The 21663-nt window shown below is 36.4% G+C and overlaps 3 protein-coding genes across 5 annotated transcripts in view; 1 reads left to right on the top strand and 2 right to left on the bottom strand.

Moving 5' to 3' along the window:
* Window positions 1–2038: 2038 nt before the first annotated feature.
* Window positions 2039–9009, top strand: vps72a (vacuolar protein sorting 72 homolog a). The gene is made up of 6 exons (XM_048203389.1): window positions 2039–2446; window positions 3826–3978; window positions 4059–4170; window positions 5141–5320; window positions 5404–5548; window positions 8360–9009. The coding sequence occupies exons 1-6, from the start codon at window positions 2330–2332 to the stop codon at window positions 8763–8765; spliced, it is 1113 nt and encodes a 370-aa protein (XP_048059346.1). The 5' UTR covers window positions 2039–2329; the 3' UTR covers window positions 8766–9009.
* A 774-nt stretch (window positions 9010–9783) lies between these two features.
* tnfaip8l2a (tumor necrosis factor, alpha-induced protein 8-like 2a) lies at window positions 9784–15151 on the bottom strand. Its single transcript, XM_048203408.1, has 2 exons — window positions 14678–15151; window positions 9784–10519 (listed from the first exon to the last, which is right to left on the bottom strand). Exons 1-2 carry the CDS (start codon window positions 14993–14995, stop codon window positions 10277–10279), a joined length of 561 nt encoding a protein of 186 aa, XP_048059365.1. The 5' UTR covers window positions 14996–15151; the 3' UTR covers window positions 9784–10276.
* Window positions 14988–21663, bottom strand: part of LOC125276001 (NACHT, LRR and PYD domains-containing protein 12-like) — a 28766-nt gene continuing 22090 nt past the window's right edge. For all 3 annotated transcript variants that reach the window (XM_048203394.1, XM_048203393.1, XM_048203392.1), the window contains 5 exons: window positions 21278–21451; window positions 20802–20975; window positions 19162–19329; window positions 15275–15498; window positions 14988–15127 (listed from right to left, as the gene is read on the bottom strand). In XM_048203394.1, coding sequence (XP_048059351.1) covers window positions 15459–15498; window positions 19162–19329; window positions 20802–20975; window positions 21278–21451 — 556 coding nt within the window. In that variant the 3' untranslated portion in view covers window positions 14988–15127; window positions 15275–15458. The remainder of the gene's footprint in view (window positions 15128–15274; window positions 15499–19161; window positions 19330–20801; window positions 20976–21277; window positions 21452–21663) is intronic.

Genomic DNA, 21663 nt, shown 5'->3' on the forward strand with positions numbered 1-21663 from the left:
CACTGACTGACAACTCTTTTAAAAATCGCTGGCAGGGAAAGAGTTAAATGAGCTTCTCCAGCTGTTTTATTATTACCCAGTCATTCGACTGTGATAAACCTTCACCGACAGGTCATAGGTCATTTGATTAGAGCGTCTGATGATTTGCATTAGAGGCGCTGTAAATGAATTTGCATTCCACATCAAATATAAAACACTTTCATTCAGAGCGACCTACAAAATATGTGTGTTGGTATGTTGGTTTTGTTACGTGACTGAGGCGTGTTTGAGTCTTTGTGTAACTGAGACAGTTGAGGGTGTGTGTGTGTGTGTGATAAGATTGTGATGCACGTCCTCGATTCAATCAGTTTTATCTAAATGCATGTATGACAACAATGATCTCCAACATGAAAGAGAGTTCAGACCTCGACCAAAGATCCCGTCATGTCAAAGACAGAGTTAACTCTTTCACGACTGCTCTGAGATGAAGTTTAACCCTTTAATATATTAAAAACAACAAATATGAATGTTTCTTCAACATTTGGTCATCATGGTGGTTTGAACGTAACAAATTATCTCTGTTTGAATCTGTTCGATCAATTCTTTTATTGGAAATTATCCTAAACTAATTTGCATTTAAACACCTCTCCCCTTCGACTCTTGAGTCAGACGCAGGATTGCTTCGGAACGATCAGAATGCGGCTCGAACACCTTTCTAACCGGATCATGTGTCAGTTTCTATGCATTATGAGCTACACAGAAGACAATAGCACAAAACATGAATCCTAGCAACACATGTTAGAGTTAAAGTCACCATGAAATCAAAATTGATTGTATTTTTTAAATTAGAACAGGCTAATGCTTTAGTGTTTAACATAAATGATTTATCGGTGCACATCATTATTGTTTTAAATTCGTGTTCCTCATAATCTTGAATCAGAATATCTTCTCCTTCTCTTCTCTGATGACGAGGGCGGGGCAACCTGTCACTCACATGAGATCAACCAATAGCAAACCACAACCTTCCAATCAATTCCCCACAGACAAAACCAAGCCCCGCCCTACATTTGTTCTTGTTTGCAAAGCAGTTTCACTCGGATATAGACTTTCATGTGGACTTTAACACATTGTAAAAGCATTGTAAATGCATAAATTAACTTTATTCATTGTTAAATGAATAAAATCAGGCTTTTAACTGCTTCAAATACTCTCCAAATATGTATTGAATTGAGACTAATGAAAGTTCACTGATGTTGACAGGCATGTTTGTTTGCTGCCATCTTATGGAGCTCAAAGATGACATGCTTTTTCATATTTTACATTCCTGAACTTCTGCTCAACAATGAAAGCACTTGAAGAATCCAGGAAGAACTTCAGTTTCTCAATTCTATGAATGCAAAGAATGGACTTGCATTCTTGTGTGGACACGGATATTCCGGGCTTCCTTAAAAGAATGAACTCGGAACGACACGAGGAAACAGAACGTGTCTTTTGTGAGAATTGAGATGTCAGGCACATGTTATTCAGTGCAGCACCAGCCAATACACACAACAAATAAAACAGAACATCACAGATATCATAACTATTCACTCACATCAATGTTATTATTTGATATCTTTTTATTTTTACATGAGTATTTGCATACATTTGCATATTTAAGATTCTTTTAAATGTGCCAATTAAAAAGTACTGCATGCTTTCTGACACGTGATGACATGTGATATCACCCTGAAACACGTGATTCAGGAACGTCTAGAAATGAAAAGCACTTTCAAAACAAATTAATAAATAAATAATGGGCATGATGACACTATCAAATGGGATTTTTTTTTCTGTTTTCCCATCATTGCTGGACATGCATTGCTTTGGGAAAAATCACGTGGCTTTGGAATGCCAGTAAGTGTGACTCATGAAATGTCACGTGCAGATCTCAGTGTCCATGTTAGGATTCGTTAATACACATTTCAGTTAACCAATATTAAGTTTGAAATAATAAATTATTAACACTGCGTTAGTGTCTATCCGGACAGTGTTTGTGTTTGTTTAGGTCCTCCAGTCCAGACGGTGTCAGTATCGAGCTGTAAATGCTGGTGCACCGGAAGTGAGGTTTCCCTGCTCTCATTGTGTTGTGGTGATTAGCGTTGTGTGTTTTGACATTTAACATTTTCATTTATAAACGTGATTTTGTCAGGGATTTGATATTATTTTCTTCAGACTTTATGCTTTGTGTGCATATTTACAGCCGGGGAGGAGAAAAGTGTCTTCCTTCATCAACTGTAGCGTGTATTTACACTGAGAGTTAACGATAGAAATTAAACAGAGTATTATAGAGTTGATCATAACTGTAGAAATGAGTTTAGCGAACAGCAGAGAGCAGCGCAGCACTGCGGGAAACCGCATGTCGAAACTACTGGACGCTGAAGAGGAAGATGAGTTTTACAAGACCACATATGGAGGATTCAATGACGTCAGTATTATACTATATACATATTGTGTGTGTGTGTGTGTGTGTGTGTGTGTGTGTGTGTGTGTGTGTGTGTATGTGTATATATACAGTACAGTCCAAAAGTTTGGAACCACTAAGATTTTTAATGTTTTTAAAAGAAGTTTCGTCTGCTCACCAAGGCTACATTTATTTAATTAAAAATACAGTAAAAACAGTAATATTGTGAAATATTATTACAATTTAAAATAACTGTTTTCTATTTGAATATATTTCACAAAGTAATTTATTCCTGTGATCAAAGCTGAATTTTCAGCATCATTACTCCAGTCTTCAGTGTCACATGATCCTTCAGAAATCATTCTAATATGCTGATCTGCTGCTCAAGAAACATTTAATGTGTACAATTGTACAAAATATTTGTGTACAATATTTTTTTTCAGGATTATTTGATGAATAGAAAGTTCAAAAGAACAGTGTTTATCTGAAATCTAATCTTTTGTAACATTATAAATGTCTTTACTGCCACTTTTGATTGATTTAATGCATCCTTGCTGAATAAAAGTATTCATTTCTTTAATTTCTTTTCAAAAAAATAAAAATAAAAATTCTTACTGACCCCAAACTTTTGAACGGTAGTGTATAATGCTACAGAAGCTTTGTATTTCAGATAAATGCTGTTCTTTTGAACTTTCTATTCATCAAGGAATCCTGAAAAAAAAAAGTACACAACTGTTTTCAACATTGAAAATAATCATAAATGTTTATTGAGCAGCAGATCAGCATATTAGAATGATTTCTGAAGGATCATGTGACACTGAAGACTGGAGTAATGATGCTGAAAATTCAGCTTTGCATCACAGGAATAAATTACTTTGTGAAATATATTCAAATAGAAAACAGTTATTTTAAATTGTAATAATATTTCACAATATTACTGTTTTTTACTGTATTTTTAATTAAATAAATGTAGCCTTGGTGAGCAGACGAAACTTCTTTTAAAAACATTAAAAATCTTAGTGGTTCCAAACTTTTGGACTGTACTGTGTATATATACATACATACATACATATACACACACACGTTTTATATATATATATATATATAAAATGAAATGAAAATTATTATTGCTGTTCTTCAATGATAATGTCAAGTTACTTTAATGTAATTGCACCAAAAAATGATAAGAATTTATGCTGATATCATCCAAAACCACACTTTGCCAGGGGTGTTTCCAAACTTTTGGAGGGCAGTGTATATATATGTATATGTATATGTGTATGAAAAGAAAATCAGTTTGTGTGACTGAATATCTACTTCTATAGTTTTATTCTATTATCTACAGTTCTTTCAATATAAATACACAATAACACATGATGTGTGTGTGTGTGTGTGTTGAGCAGGAGTCAGGTGATGACGAGTACAGAGGCGATCACTCAGACACTGAGGATGAGGTGGACAGTGATTTTGACATCGATGAAGGAGACGAGCCCGACAGCGACCAGGAAGATGACGCCCCGCGCAGGAAGAGCCGCGTCGTCACTAAAGCGTACAAGGTCAGGCATCATCACACACACTCATATCACAGGATTCACCGCCGCCAACACGTCTGCTCACGTGTGTGTGTGTGTTTCAGGAGCCTCTGAAGGTCTCGAAGCCCAAAGTCAAGCGAGTGACTGAAGAATTAAAGACTGAACGACCCAAAATTGAGAGGCGCATCATTCAAGAGCTGCAGGAGTTTGGAGAAAGTGAGACACACACACCAGTATCACTGCGATATTATATTTTATTTTACATTTTTAATTTATATTTTAAAGTTCTAGTAATTTTGGCCTGTCACAATTATTGTTCTCTAATTGTGGTTATTTAATCTCATCGCAAATATTTGAGATAACTGCAATAATTGTGCATTTTAAATCTCAGGTTATCCAAATAAGGGAAGTTATATTGCTATTATATTATATAATTATTATATTATATTTTAAGTAACTAATTATATATAGGCAAATCATATGTGCCTATTTTTATTATAAATTGTATTTTATTATACTATATACTGTTTATTAAATAATTGCTGAATAAAATTAATCACAAATATTTTTTATGACAATTAATTGTCAGAACAAAATTCATAATCGTGACAGACTTGGTGTGTTTTTTAAATGTCTATATTATATTTTTATTTTTTATTTCAGTTTTAATTTTAGTTATTTTAGTACATCAAGTTAAACTAAATGAAAATGAGAAATGTTGCCTTAGCTGAAATAAAGATTTTTAATTGTTTAATTCCAGTTAATGTTTATTTTATGAAAATGTTCATAAAAGTTTAACACGTAGTGTTCGAGGTTTGATCACACTTGTACTAGTAATGATTGATTTAACCAGCATTTATAATATCAAAAATAAAACACAATAATCAGGGTTCTTTCGTTAATGGAAAACATGGAAGAATAAGTTATAAATCAGTTAAAATTTATTGCTCAAAAAGGTGTGGAAACTGATAACTGAGTTTAATAAATAAGGTTTCATTTGTTAACATGAACTAACATTAAACAATCGTTCTACAAATCAAAGTTGTATTTGTTAACACTGTGAACTAACATGGTAATTTTACTAAATAGCATAAACAAAGATTAATGAAAATATGTTGTTCATCCTTAGCTCATGTTAGCTAATGCAGAATTAACCAGTAGCGCTGTTCTTGTCGCTGTGTTTCAGTGCGTAAGTCGGTGCGTAAGTCGACGAGCGAACACACGCGCAAGACGAACGAGCGTCTCCAGGAGCGGCAGCAGGAAGCGCCGCGGAAGAGGAAAGGCGCGTCGAGTGATCGAGTGCTGACGCAGGACGAGCTGCTCGCCGAGGCCAAACTCACCGCTGAGATCAACCTGAGATCGCTGGGTACAGAACGGTCCACACCTCACGGGAATATCACATGTGTTCAGATCATAGTGTAAGTGTGTGTGTGTGTGTGTGTTCCTCAGAGAACTATGAGCGCTTAGAGGCGGATAAGAAGAAGCAGGTCCATAAGAAGAGAAAGTTTGAAGGGCCGACGATCCGCTATCACTCGGTGCTGATGCCGCTGATGCCCGACGCTCACATGAAGGAGGAGAACGTGGATGTGGAAGGGTAAATATATTCTGTACATCATAGTGAACTGTAATTAATCATTATAATTATGAGTGACACAAAAAAACTGTTTAAGCTTTACTGATATTACTGGAAAACTGTAGAGCCTGTTGCTGGAAAACTGCTGTCACTTCACTGACAGATGAGAGTTAGATGTGTGTAAACTAATGCACTGTTTCAGGGATTTCCAAATAGTTTAACACGGATGGATGGAAGCAGGGATTAATGGATTGATGGATGGATGGATGGATGGATGGATGGAAGGATGGATTGATGGATGGATGGATGATTGATAGAGAATGGATAATGGATGGATGGATTGGTGGATGAGTGATTGATAGAAAGATGGATGGATGGATTGAAGGATGGATGGATGGATGGATGGAAGGATGGATGATTGATAGGAGGATGGATGATGGATGGATGGATTGGTGGATGAGTGATTGATAGAAAGATAGATGGATGGAAGGATGGAGGATGGATTGATGGATGGATGGATGATTGATAGGAGGATGGATGGATGGATTGAAGGATGGATGGATGAATTGATGGATGGATAGAATAATAGATGAATGGATAGATAGATGAATGGATAAATAGAAGGATGATGGAAGGATGGATGGATGATAAATAGATGGAAAGATAGATGGATGATAAATAGATGGAAAGATGGATGATAGATGGAAAGATGGTTAGTTGGATAGATGGATGGATGGAAGGATGGATGGATGATTGATAGGAGGATGGAGGATGGATGGATGGATGGATGGATTGAAGGATGGATGGATGAATTGATGGATGGATAGAATAATAGATGAATGGATAGATAGATGGATGGATAAATAGAAGGATGATGGAAGGATGGATGGATGGATGTTAGAAGGATGGATTGATGGATGATGGAAAGATAGATGGATGGTTAAATAGATGGAAAGATGGATGATAAATGGAAAGATGGTTAGTTGGATAGATGGATGGAAGGATGGATTGATGGATGGATGGATGATTGATAGGAGGATGGAGGATGGATGGATGGATTGGTGGATGAGTGATTGATAGAAAGATAGATGGATGGATGGATTGAAGGATGGATGGATGGATGATTGATAGGAGGATGGATGATGGATGGATGGATGGATTGGTGGATGAGTGATTGATAGAAAGATAGATGGATGGATGGATTGATGGATGGATGGATGATTGATAGGAGGATGGAGGATGGATGGATGGATGGATTGGTGGATGAGTGATTGATAGAAACATAGATGGATGGATGGATTGAAGGATGGATGGATGAATGGATGGAAGGATGGATGGATGGATGGATGGATTGATGGATGGATGGATGATTGATTGGAGGATGGATGGATGGATTGGTGGATGAGTGATTGATAGAAAGATAGATGGATGGATGGATTGAAGGATGGATGGATGGATTGAAGGATGGATGGATGGATGAATGGATGGAAGCATGGATGGATGGATGATTGATAGGAGGATGGATGATGGATGGATGATGGATGGATGGATGGATGGATTGGTGGATGAGTGATTGATAGAAAGATGGATGGATGGATTGAAGGATGTATGGATGAATGGATGGATGGATAGAATAATAGATGAATGGATAGATAGATAGATGGATGGATGGATGGATAAATAGAAGGATGATGGAAGGATGGATGGATGGATGTTAGAAGGATGGATTGATGGATGATGGAAAGATAGATGGATGGATAAATAGATGGAAAGATGGTTATTTGGATGGATGGAAGGATGGATAGAAGGATGGATGGATGGATAGAAGAATGGATGGAATGATGAATAGATGGATGGATGGATAGATGGATGAGTGATTGATAGAAAGGGATGGACGGATGGATGGATAGAATAATAGAAGGATGGATGGATGGATGATTGATGGATGGATAGGTGGAAGGATGGATAGATTGCTAGATGGATAGATGGATGGATGGATGATTGAAAGAAGGATGGATGGATAGAAGAATGGATGGAATGATGAATAGATGGATGGATAGATGTATGAATGATTGATAGAAAAATGGATGGATGGAAAGAAGGATTGATAGAAGAATGGATGGAATGATGAATAGATGGATGAGTGATTGATAGAAAGAGATGGATGATGGATGGATGAATTGATGGATAGAATAATAGAAGGGTGGATGGATAAATAGAAGGATGATGGATGGATGATTGATGGATGGCTAGAAGAATGGATGGAATGATGAATAAATGGATGGATAGATGGATGAGTGATTGATAGAAAGAGATGGATGATGGATGGATGGATTGATGGATAGAATAATAGAAGGATGGATGGATAAATAGAAGGATGATGGATGGATGATTAATGGATGGAATGATGAATAAATGGATGGATAGATGGATGAGTGATTGAAAAATAGATGGATGGATGGAAAGAAGGATGGATGGATGGATGGATAGAAGAATAGATGGATGAGTAATTTTGTGTGCTTTTGTTATTTTTATTAGTTTTTTAAAATTTCTAAAAGGTTTTAATTATTTTTTCAGTTTCAGTTTTCAGTCAGCAATTTTAACATCAACTTAATCTTATTTCAGTCAGTTGCCAATGCAAGATTTCATCTAATATTTATATTCTATTTCAGCTTTAAATGCATGTGTGTGTGTGTGTGTGTATGTATATATATATATATATATATATATATATAATATAGTTTTAGTTGCACAATATTAAAACTAACGATATCAACACTGCTTCTAATAATTAGGACACCTGATAGTTTGACTCTCCGTCTCTTGTTATAGGCTGGACCAGGACACGCCCCAAGCCACACCCACTTCCTCTTCCTCTGCACAGGGGGCGGGGTCTCTGTGCTCACGCACTTACATCACCTTCAGCGACGATGATGCATTTAACTCCGCCTTCCCGCAGACGGCTCGCTCCAGCCCGCCGCAGCCCGTTCAGGAGGTGTGTCCCGTTACTCATAAACCCGCGCTGTATCGCGACCCCGTCACGGACATCCCGTACGCCAACGCCCGAGCCTTCCGCATCATTCGCGAGGCTTACCAGAAATACATTGCGGCGCACGGCTTTCCCAACGCTTCCGGAAGCTTTAGCGGAAACAGTGACGTGAGTGATTCACCGGCAGCAGCTGCAAACAAGAGCGCGCGGCCGAAAGCCGTCGTCAAACAGGCCGTAGCCGCCACCTAGAGGAGCAGATGACTGTGATACATGTGTTCAAACGCACATCACTCAGGCTTGACTGTGTTTGAGGAGGATTTTTGAGACTGTAAAGTGTCTGTAATCTCATGACTCCAGCTGAATTAAGCTGATCTGAAGACTGTAACACACATGATCACCAGCACCAGCTCTCACGTTTCTTATCTTCTGAGTTCTTCTTTTGTATTTTTCTAGGTGTTTGTTAAAAAAATTGCAATAAAAGCATAGCAATAAATAGTGTTTACCTCTATTTTTCAGTTTATTTTGCAATCCAAATGTGCACTGCAAAAAATGATTCTTCTTTTCTTTGTTTTCCAGTACAAATATTTAAACATTCTAAAATCATGATACTTGAACACAATTTACTGGAGAAGCAAAATGACTTCAGAAATTAAGTCTTGTTTAAAATGTATCAAAATGAAGTGAGTTTATCAGAAAAATTACATTAATTCAAAAGGAGAAACAAGTTTATTTTTCTCACTCCATTGGCAGATATTTGTTCTTGTTTAAAACACAAATATTTTTTTCATTCCTTCTCAAAGTAAATGTATCTTGATGTAAGAATTTTTATATATTTGTAATTTTAAACAAAACAAAAATACTAAGGAAACCATTTTTGCTGTGAATAAAAGTAGTAAAAATGCAGAAATCTGTTAATGAAAATCGACTTAAAATAAATTCAGCCTCTCAGTTTCCTGGTAAATTTAAGCCCTGTTTTATATTTTTCTTGTACAAATACAGAAGTAAAATGGGTTGCAAACACAGTTTATAGTAGTGCACTGGTCTTGCTCCAACTTTAAATCAGAAAACAAACCCACAAATTGTGCAATTTTAGTATTTGTCATTCTTTGAAAATGCAAACGACAGTCAGGTCTTGTGGACCTCGATGGACTAGATCTAAACCAGGGTAAGATCTTCTCCTGGAAGCAGGACTTAAATGACAGACATGAGGAGAAACGGACCAGATCTTCATATAAAGAAATTTTCAAAAGAGGCTCCTGAAGGAATATTTGAAATAAAATAAAACAATATTTTATTATTAAACTTCAATACTGTTGCTTTTGAAGAAAATGCAATGAAACATGAAAAGAGAAACAGAAGTGGGTTATTTCAGAACTGTACAAAAGTCCGGAGTTGCTCAAGATCTCTTTGGTTTTAGTTGGAAAGACTGATGGAGGGAAATCATGTTAAATTGCAGAAACAAAATCTTAATTGTATTAAAAAGCCATATTGTTTTTATTTTCTTAAAGAGACCTGCCTTTCTTCTGTGGAGCACAAAAGATGTTTTGACTAAATTTCAGTCCAATCTTTTGCATTCCACAGAAGAAAGTCAGTCATTTTTGAGTGAATTCTCCCTTCAAATTCTCCTCCTGAATCTGGGATGAAGCACGTGTTCTAGTGAGAATCGCTGGATCAGACAAGCGTCTCACTGCAGCGTCTCTGTGGACTTCAACTCTTCCCTTTTTCAGTCTCTCTGTGAATCTCCATCTCTCAGTCTCTGTTCAGAGTTTGCCCTCCTCGATCATGCGGTTCAGGCCGCTGCAGATCTTGCTCAGGTTGGTGCTCAGCGTCCCCTGTGGCTCGTACAGGTGTGTGAGGAGCTCCGGATCTGCGTAATGGTTAAACACGTGCCTGATGCGATCCAGAGATTTGGGCGTCAGGTGCTTCTCCACCAGCTTCAGCAGTAAATCACGACAGCCCTCCAGCAGTTCTATCATGACGTTCTTATCGAACGTGAACTCCACCTGATGGAGAGAGATGCGGACACTCATGTAATTACTATTGTTTTCAATTGATTAAAAAAAAAAAAAATTCTGTAATTAATCATGATTAATTGCACCTTACATTTAAATTTTTTATTGTTAAAATTTTTACTCCATGTGGCACTGGCACGCTGTCTGAAGCGGCTTTCTGAGTATGTGTTTTGGATGAGTGAATATAAGCCCTGTTTACACCGGTATTAAGATGCGTTTTGTTCGATCGGATCCGAAGTGGACGAGGGAGACATTCCGTTTACACCTGGTGTTGTAAAGGGTTAGTTCACCCAAAAATGAAAATTCTGTCATTAATTACTCACCCTCATGTCGTTCTATAACCGTAAGACCTTCGTTCATCTTCAGAACACAAATTAAGATATTTTTGAGGAAATCCGAGAGGTATATGACTCGTCCATAGACAGCAATATAATCAAGACTTGCAAGGTCCAGAAAGGTACTAAAGACATTGTTAAATCAGTGGTTCAACCTTAATGTTATGAAGAGACGAGAATACTTTTTGTGCGCAAAAACAACAAAAATAACGACTTTATTCAACAATTTCTTCTCTTCTGTGTCAATGTTGTTCTCCGTCAGAACGCTGACTCATTATTGGCCGGCTCCTGCATCACACGCATCACATGACCAGCTTTGGCCAATCCTGAGCCGGCATTTGGACGTAAACACTGAAGCCTTCACTGTGCTTACTGCGTAAGGATAATGACACAGACAAGAAGAGATTGTTAAATAAAGTCATTATTTTTGTTTTGTTTTTGCGCACAAAAAGTATTCTCGTCTCTTCATAACATTAAGGTTGAACCACTGCAGTCACATGACTGTTTTAACGATGTCTTTAGTACCTTTCTGGACCTTGAAAGTGTTGATTATATTGCTGTCTATGGACGAGTCATAAACCTCTGGGATTTCATCAAAAATATCTTCATTTGTGTTCTGAAGATGAACAAAGGTCTTACGTGGTGTGGAACGACATGAGGGTGAGTAATTAATGACAGAATTTTCATTTTTGGGTGAACTAACCCTTTTGTTCACTTTTAACCACTTCTGTCCTCATTTCTTCGAGGGGAGGATCTATGGGCGGGTAATTGTATGTTTTTTTTTTTCAGATCTCTTGATCTAATGGACAAAATAAGCTCATGCAATTTATATATAAACATGCACGCAGACGACGGAAAATCATGGAGAACAGCAGCTTTCGTTTCTGCTCTGTCAGCTGTGAGACTAGCCGAACGCTGTGAGTGTGTGTTAGAAATCAGGAATGGTGAGAGAACATTGTGCTTGGTGCGTTTTTTGACTTCAAACCAAACTTGGGTCTTCAGCCAACAAAGTTTAAATCCCGTTTGGCTAGCATGCTTACCATAATGTTTACGAGTTTGGTCAGTAGACGGAGAGTAGGTGGTCTTTTGTGCTGTTCGAACACATGAGTGTTCACACTACGAATGCATTCTGGTCGAATGCGTTTTCGAGTACCTCTGGAAGTGGTTGAAAGTGGACAAGCTCAAAACATTTTGCACCCCATTTATACCTGTATTTAGCGTCATCCACTTGTGATCTGATCGACCAAAACACATCTTAATACCATCTTAAACGGCCATATTGCCACTTCCCAGATGCGTGCCAGTACAGATTTGAGTTCTTTTTTTGGATTTTTTGTTGCTTTTATGGTTTAATAGCACTTGAATGAATGATAGACTACTGATATAACACTCTGAGCCAAAGTATGACAGAAAAAACGGATGCTACGTTAAATGTGAAAAAGGTTACAATGAAAAATTTGCAAAATTAACATATTTATTTTGACAGCCCTAGTTTTTACAATTACATTCGTGCATTTAGCAGACACTTTTATCCAAAGTTAAGACCGTTCACACCAAGAACGATAACTATATTAGCATCCATATTAATGCATGATATTGTTCTGTTTATTATAACCCACTGAGCAAATTACGTCCAGAAGACGTCTTTTTCAGGTCTTGTCTCAGGTTGAAAAGACGTCCACTGAGGGGCCAGAATGAAAGTTTTTATGACGTCTTTTTTGGACATCTTCTGGACATCTGGCTGTCAGTTTTTATCATTTGGAGAAATTGTGGAGAATTTTACAAAAACGTGAAAAATGTTTGTTTTTTCTAATGGTCCGTTTTTACCAAGCACGTTAACTATAAGAACAAAGATTTGTTTTAAAATTAGTTCTAAATGTGAAGACAGAGACTTCACACCACAACAATGATGATAACAACACAGAGGAATCACTTTCAGGACAATTTTTCCCAGCCGATGAATGCTGACAGCCAATCAGATCCACCAGACTTTACTTTGAGCATTTAAAGCAGCAGGTCTTGTCTCAGGTTGAAAAGACGTCCACTGAGGGGCCAGAATGAAAGTTTTTATGACGTCTTTTTTGGACGTCTTCTGAACATCCGATATAGACGAACACGCACAATCACCAAAGGAGAAAAATCACAATTTTTAAGCCACCATCGTGGAGATGAGTGTTTGCTTTAGTTGGGCTCTTGACCCTTGCCTTATTAATATTAGAGTTTGTTTGGGCAGTTAACTGAGTCATAACAGCCAAACAAGTAAAGAGAAATGATCAGGTGTTGGTTATGTTTCACATAATCATTATTAGACCTGAATCACTGAACTCATTTAGAGCCCAATCTCCGAGTTAGATTTACATTATTGATTATAGCATCACTGTGATTCTACAGCAGAAGATCAGCTTTATCAATATAATCTGAAGGATTTCACAAACAGTTGTTCTGAGCAAAAAAAAAAAAAAAAAAAAATTCTCTTAGGCACACACAGACATCAAGAATCAGCCTGTGAATCTCAACGACGGTGACAAGCAACATATTCTGATCAACAGATCAACTCTGAACATTAGAAAACAAGCTACTAAAAAGTCACATAAACAGAACAAAATAAAATATGAGAATAAAGGAAATTACTAAAACAATTAAGCTCATAATTTATTAATGCAGCAATGCATGATGGGAGCCATGGATGAATTTTGATTGGTTGCTCCCAGAATGCACTGCAACATGCTTTTTGATGGTCACCACTGTTGAGATTCACAGGATGATTCTTGATGTCTGTGTGCCTAAATTAGAAGCTTTTTTTTTTTGTTCAACACACCTTTTCTGAAATCATGTGAATCACATTGATAAAGCTGATCTTCCGCTATAGAATCACAGTGCTGCTGTAATCAATAATGTAAATCTAACTCAGAGATTGGGCTCCTCATGAGTTCAGTGATTCAGATCAAACAATGATTATGTGAAAACATAACCAACACCTGATCATTTCTTTTTGCTTGTTTGGCTGTTATGACTGAGTTAACAACCCAAACAAATTCTAATATTAATAAGGCAAGGGTCAAGAGCCCAACTAAAGCAAACACTCTCTCCACGATGGTGGCTTAAAAATTGTGATTTTTCTCCTTTGGTGATTGTGTGTGTTCGTCTATATCGGATGTTCAGAAGACGTCCAAAAAAGACGTCATAAAAACTTTCATTCTGGCCCCTCAGTGGACGTCTTTTCAACCTGAGACAAGACCTGAAAAAGACGTCTTCTGGACGTAATTTGCTCAGTGGGAAGCTTGTGCTGCAGTTTTGTCTCCTGCTGCTTTAAATGCTCAAAGTAAAGTCTGGTGGATCTGATTGGCTGTCAGCATTCATCGGCTGGGAAAAATTGTCCTGAAAGTGATTCCTCTGTGTTGTTATCATCATTGTTGTGGTGTGAAGTCTCTGTCTTCACATTTAGAACTAATTTTAAAACAAATCTTTGTTCTTATAGTTAACGTGCTTGGTAAAAACGGACCATTAGAAAAAACAAACATTTTTCACGTTTTTGTAAATTTCTCCACAATTTCTCCAAATGATAAAAACTGACAGCCAGTCAGAATTGTTCCTGCTTTAACGAGTTGCTAGAGTGTTCTGGTTGGTTGCTAGGGTGTTTTATGCAGTCACTTCCTGTCTGGTGTAAAACGACAGCACAGACGCTGCAGGGCTAAGCACACGCTGAACTTTAAGAGGTTTCAGTAGTAGCACCAGTGATGATTGACTTAAAAGCACACATTAATCATAATTCCCCAATAAGCATGCAAACATGAATAATAATTTAATGTTGCACCTCCTGGAAGCTGATGGCCGTCATGGCTCCGTGATGCAGCTTCTTCCTGAAGTCCTGTGCCGTACTCAGCTCATCCGCACTGAACTTGTCGTGTCGGAACAGAACTCCAACCTTCACAGCGATCTTGATCATGTTCTTCACCACCTTCTGGGCCTCATTGCGGTTCCCCGTGTGCTCTTTGGAGACACGGTACAGCTCGTCCAGAACCTCGCTGCTGTTGTCGTCGATGAACATCTGAGCCATGGACTTGCTGGCCATGTGACTGAGGATCTTCTTCTGGGCCTTCATGGCCATGTCCTTGGAGCTGAACGCCTCCATCCCACGTCCTGCGCTCAATGTCACTCCAGAGAACAGATGGACGCAGACATACAGTGTGTGTTTACCTGCGTCGTGCAGTCGGAGGAGAGTGTGGCGAGTCTGTTTGAGGAAGTGGCGTCTTCCGCTGTGTAACTGTGAGAGGAAACGTGTGATCGGAGGAGATATGTCACTTCTGCTTTCTATCTCTCTCACACACTTAAATGCTGAGTTTCAGACTCTTAAGAGACGTTTCATATCGTTCAGACCATTGAAAGTTTGACAGTAAGAACACAAACTAACCTGAAGGCATCACATCTAAACTTCACATCAACCTCCAGCATGAACATACATGAGGCAGTGAAAAATCACACCAGATCTATCTGCTATCTCTGTTTCTACACAGCAGCAATGAGATAGAAACAGAAAGCTTCACCCAGTTGTGCCTCCTCTAGAGCAGGGGTTTACAAACCAGGGTCCAGGGCCCTCAGGGGCCGCAAGGGTGCTGGAGATGCTTTAGAGAAAAACTGTGAAAAAAAAGAAGAAGAAGAAGAAGGAAAAAAGATTTAACTAAATAAAAAAATTGATTAAAATAAAAAAAGATTAAAATAAAAATGTATTTACATAAATTGTATTAAAATTAATAAATTGATCAACACAAATAAATATAGTTTTATTTAAATATAAAATAAATAAAACATTTGATTAAAATTAAAAAAAAAAATAATATTTATTTAATTAAAATAAACTGATACAAAATAATTTATTGATTTAAATAAATAATACATCTAACAGTACAGTGCCGAAAAGATGGAATGGTATAATGTAATAGAAACTACTGTAAATAAATAAATCAGGATTTAAATAAATTTGATTAAAATAAATTGATTTAAATAAACAGTAAATTGATAAATTAGATTTAAAATTGACAAACAAAATTTTATGTAAATAAAACAAAATTTGATTAAATAAAACATGATTATAATTACTTTAAATTTAAAAGTTGATTAAATAAATGAATTAAATAAATAATTAATTTTGATTAAAATGAATAAATTGATTAAAACAAATAAAATGTAATGTAAATAAATAACTAAACAATCAAAAATATTTCATTAAAATACATAAATAAAACTTGTTTTAAAAAATAATAAAACTTACATTTAAAAAAATGATAAAATGAAATTTATGTAAATAAACAAAAACATTTGATTAAAATAAATAAAACCTGATTATAATAAATAACTTATGTAAAACTTGATTAAATAAAAATGTAAAATAAAAATAATAAAATTAAATAATGTGATTAAAATTATTAATTTGATTAAAATAAAAATAAAAAATGTAAATAAATAATAGATTAATATATTTGACTAAAATTGTATTCAAATGAATAACACATCTAACATTACAATAAAAGAATGCAATGATGTAACGAAATAGAAACGAAGTAATTTCAAAATTATATTACACATATTTATATATATATATAATATATTATTTTTTCATATTAATTTGGTCTTTATACATGAAAATATATAGTTGCCAAAGGAGGATGATCATATTTTTGGATCCATGGATCTGAAAGATTGAAAAATCTTGATCTAGATCTCTATTATTGATAGAGCACATTTAAAAACAACAGGATTTTAACCAAAATGCTTTAAAATACACATTCAATCACAACATAATATACCCTTCTATAAATACCAAAAGTATAAAATATCTATAATTAACACATATTCAAAAGTTAAAGAATAAAAAAAAAAAAAAAAAAAGAAAATCTCAACAATGTCTCAAACTGTTCTCAGATCAGTCGACAGAGTTTCTGGTCTGATCAGTCATTCTTCTTAAATCAGATTTAACAATTAAAAGGAATGATCTGGGATGTTGTTTCCATCACAGTGGGTTTGTTCAGTGTAAATCACTGTTTATAGTGTAAATGTCTTGATTGCATGAATCTTTTTGTTATCTGATTGCTGTTTCATTGATGTGAAACAAATATCCTGATCCAAATATCCTTTAAATATCCTGCTGTCTGTAGTTGTGAGAATGAAACCATGAAAGAATCAGCAGTGAACCAGACGTCACGATCAGTCAATATATTACACACATATTGCATCATGTTTATTGCACTAGTCAGTGTCAGCCTCACACACTTAATCACACACAAGATGATTCATGACTGCTGTTTGTATGAGTAATCTGTGTTCGTCAGGATTGTGTGTCATTCAGATTGCATTTTTTTTTTTAAAGTGTTCAGTACTGTGAGGTAGAAACAGGAATTATATTATGCAGAACAATAATTTGTATTTAAATTGAAGGAAGCTGAATTACAGTGCAACTGCTGCAAGACTCATAACAGACACTGACATGTTCTTATACATACAGCTGTTATTTTATTCAGACACTGAATCTTCAGCAGATTTGATTTGAATCTGCTTTGAACCAGTTGAAACCCATGACTTAAAGAATAAAAAAGAGTCATGAACAAAAGAGAGTTGGTATAAGTAACATAACAGAACAGAACAGAGATAATAGAATAGAATTCAATTGAGACAAGAATTCATATAGTTAATGTAACATAGATAAACCTCACAGAAAGTTCAATCTATCTAGTTAATTGTCCATAAATTATGAATTCAGATTTAAAAATTAGATTTCCACTTTAAATTTAAAAGTGGCAATGCACAATTCCTTTTAAATAAAAATAAAATAAAATTCAATCGATGATTTCAGTGTGAATGTTACTATAATCTATAGACATTTGAATATGTTTAGAGGGCTGAATTACTCTAAAATTAAATATCCATTAAATAAATCTTAAACATGGAGATGTCTGTAGTAGAGCATTTGCCTGTTTAAATATCCATTCTTAAGAAATAGGTTTCCTTGTTTGACTTTGGATGATTCTGTAAAGTTACACAAATGCATCCATGTGTGCTGATCACTATGGGTTTGTGTCTGTTGATTCTGTTGAATATGATGTCTGTAGTGGCTCTTTATTCACCATCAGCTGATCCAGAGAAGGCAGGTGTAGCGTGGAGACGATTTTGGATTGCCTTTAAATGCCTTATTAAAGCTGCACTTGGATCTTACCATCTAGTCTCTGTGCCTTCCGTGACAGCGTGTACATGTTTAAATGTTCGTGCTCCCCACCCCCAAGCTCGCGACTCCCATTAAACATTGCATAAACAATAGAATAAGTTCAAACAGCTAATGTAACTTTCAAAATGGATCTTTACAAAGTGTTTGTGATACAGCAAGTCAGATCATGTATGGCATGTATTTGGTGGATGTTTACATTTGATTCTGAATGAGTCTGCTAGTGCTGCGTGGCTAATGGGGCTAAAGCTAAAGCTGTTGGAGAGATTTATAAAGAATGAAGATGCGTTTATGAATTATACAGACTGCAAGCGTTTAAAAGTGAAAATAACAACATGGCTCTGGAATACAGTAAGAAACAATGGTAACTCTAACCACATTTAACAGTTCATTAGCAACATGCTAACGAAACATTTAGAAAGACAATTTACAAATATCACTAAATATATAATGTATCATGAACAGTTATTATCGAGCCATCTGCCATTTTTGCTATTGTCCTTGCTTGCTTCACAATACCTGCATAACTTCTGATGATTCGGCTGTGCAGCTTCACAACGTCAATACTGGCTTGTCTAATGCTTAGAACATGGGCAGGCATATGCAAAAGTTGGGGGCGTACATATTAATGATCCCGACTGTTGCATCACAGTCGGTGTTATGTAGAGATTCGTATGTTTTTCAGTGGTCTTTTGCATGAACGAGATTTACATAAGAAGGAGGAAACAATGATGTTGTAGACTCACTTTATATCATTTCCATGTACAGAACTCTTATTATTAAACTATGCCAAGGTAAATTCAATTTTACAATCTAGGGCTCCTTTAAACATGTTTATAGTGTGTAAGAAACCATTACCAGGAAAGTAAACTAAGAAGAAAAAAAAAATTAACTTAAAATATGAAAATTTTTAATCATCACTACTAATGCTGGAGTACTAACTCCAGTTTACAATGTGGATCATAGTGTGATCCACATTATAGTGTGTAAGAAACCATTACCAGGAAAGTAAACTAAGAAGAAAAAAAAAATTAACTTAAAATATAAAAATTTTTAATCATCACTACTAATGCTGGAGTACTAACTCCAGTTTACAATGTGGATCATCCTCCAGTATGTCAGAGAGCAGCTTCACTCCTGAATCTCCTAGTGAATTCATTGCCAGATCCAGTTCTCTCAGGTGTGAGGGGTTTGATCTCAGAGCTGAAGCCAGAGTAGCACAACCTTCATCTGTGACACCACAACCACTCAACCTGTAGAGAACAATGACACTCTTCAGTCACTCAGCTCAGGATCTACAGCTCAGATAAGCAGGAACTTCACAATTAGAAAAAGAGACTTAAAAAAAAAATCATAAAAAATTTAAACCGAGGTACCATGTTCAACAGCAAACTCACAAATCATGTTTTTTCACCTTCACAACATCTCTAAAGAACATGAGACCTATGTTGTGTGAGGCTTTTTTTTTTGTCATTTCTATCCATTTTACACACTGTCCCGATCACGTTTTTTTGCCCTCGAGTCCGAGTCCGAGTCATTTGATTTTGAGTATCTACCGATACCGAGTCCCGATCCGATACTTCTATAATACATGAAAAAGAATAAAGAAGAGCGAAAAAAACAGATCCAGGAACAGTGCTTTTCAGGTTTTTCAGGAATCTAACAATCGTTTTCACGTACAGAAAATGGATAAAGTAATCAAATATAAAATATCACTGCATATTATCTTTACTGTATAAAATAAATAAAGATGAATCATTATTGAAGTTACAAAAACTATTCAGTCAAGAGCAGTGAGTGATTTCTTTGTTATTTGTTGTTTGATTTAACATTAAAAACAGGCAGCAGGAATAGTTTTTTTTCCCTACAAGACATGCACGATCCAGTACATATATTGTTACATATATTTTTCTCGACTAATATACGTTCACTTAAGACATAACCGACTATGTTTGCTAGGATACACGCTAAGTCGGGCATGTTGACATAATTTTTGTATGAATTTTTCCGCTGAAGCGCAAGACTTGAAAGAGAACTCGGTATTTGCGCGCTGACTGAAATAAGCGTGTGCGCGCTTCGGATGAGTGCACACAAATCTTCTCACAGCGTGTGCGAGTTCTCTTTCGCGTCTTGTTCTTGAAGGTTTAAATCAGCAAGGCTTAAATGAGTTAAACACAGACAGCAACATGTGCTGTTCAGGTCTCACCTGTATCAACACCCGGGTGATGACGGCGTAAATGACTGGACATTAGAGCATACGGCACTCGCAGTTAACAGTTTACAAAGAGTGACTGTTTTGTCCACACTTTCTGAACTGTTGTAACGTTTTGCGCATCCATCGACTAAAACATACATTATTTGAACTCTTGTCTGTCTGTTTTCCATGTTGCTATTTTAAACAAACCATATTAACCAATAGATGCGTCGTCATTCGAGATTGACCGCGGTGCAAGTGCGTACCTAACCGTAAGTGGAGAACCGTAGGGTTCGATTTTTTACTGAGAACCGTTGCACCCCTAATACATATATATCCGAGTCCTGATCGGGAGGTAACGTCCGATGCCGATCGAGTCTGAAACCACGTGATCGGCCCGATTTCCGATCACGTGATCGGATCTGGACATCCCTAAATAAAACTACAGATTGATCCTACTGATTATAAGAACTATTTTTGAACATTTTTTTGTGAGTACCAGTGTGTGTGATTCTCAGACAGATGATTTACCACAGTTTCTCCAGTTTACAGTGAGGATTCTTCAATCCCTTAGAGAACAGCTTCACCCCTGAATCTCTTAGGTTATTCCATGAAAAATCCAGTTCTCTCAGGTGTGAACAGTTTGATCTCAAAACTGAAACCAGAGCAGGACAACCTTCATCTGTAACACCACAAAGCCTCAACCTGTAGAGAACAATGGCACTCTTCAGACTCTCTGTTTAAGATCTACAGCTCAGATAAGTAGGAACTTTACAATCAGAGAGAGAAAGACTTAATCTACAGCACCATTAACAGTTCCAATCTAAGATTCAGATCCGCTTCTCCATGCAGCTTAATTTCAATATCATAAAAAGTTAAAAATCCTATGCACCACCCAGTTGTTTATCATAAATATAGTATGTAAGACCCATTTTGTTTTATTGTATATCATTCATTAATCCCAGTAGGAGGAGAATGAGAATGTGGAGAATATTACACAATCTTACCATAGTATCTCCAGTTTACAGTGAGGATCCTTCAGTCCTATAGACAGTAGTTTCACTCCTGAGTCTTTTAGATTATTTGCAGTCAGATTCAGTTCTCTCAGGTGTGAGGGGTTTGATCTCAGAACTGAAGCAAGAGCAGCACAACCTTCATCCTTGACACCACAATTACTCAAGCTGTAGAGGATGACACATAATCTACACATAGCTGAAGTGGATTGATATTGTCTTGGTCTGGAGCAAGGTTTATGTAAGGTAACGTGAAATCTGCCCCAATGGCTCTCAATTAGAGCATGCTGCAGTTACATTTTTAACCACAGATTTACATAGGAAATTTATGGAGCATTGTACAGCTGGGGAGGGCTCAGAGACCGGCTGCCCCACTTTGT

Source organism: Megalobrama amblycephala, linkage group LG9, assembly GCF_018812025.1.
Source record: "Megalobrama amblycephala isolate DHTTF-2021 linkage group LG9, ASM1881202v1, whole genome shotgun sequence".
Classification (NCBI taxonomy): domain Eukaryota; kingdom Metazoa; phylum Chordata; class Actinopteri; order Cypriniformes; family Xenocyprididae; genus Megalobrama; species Megalobrama amblycephala.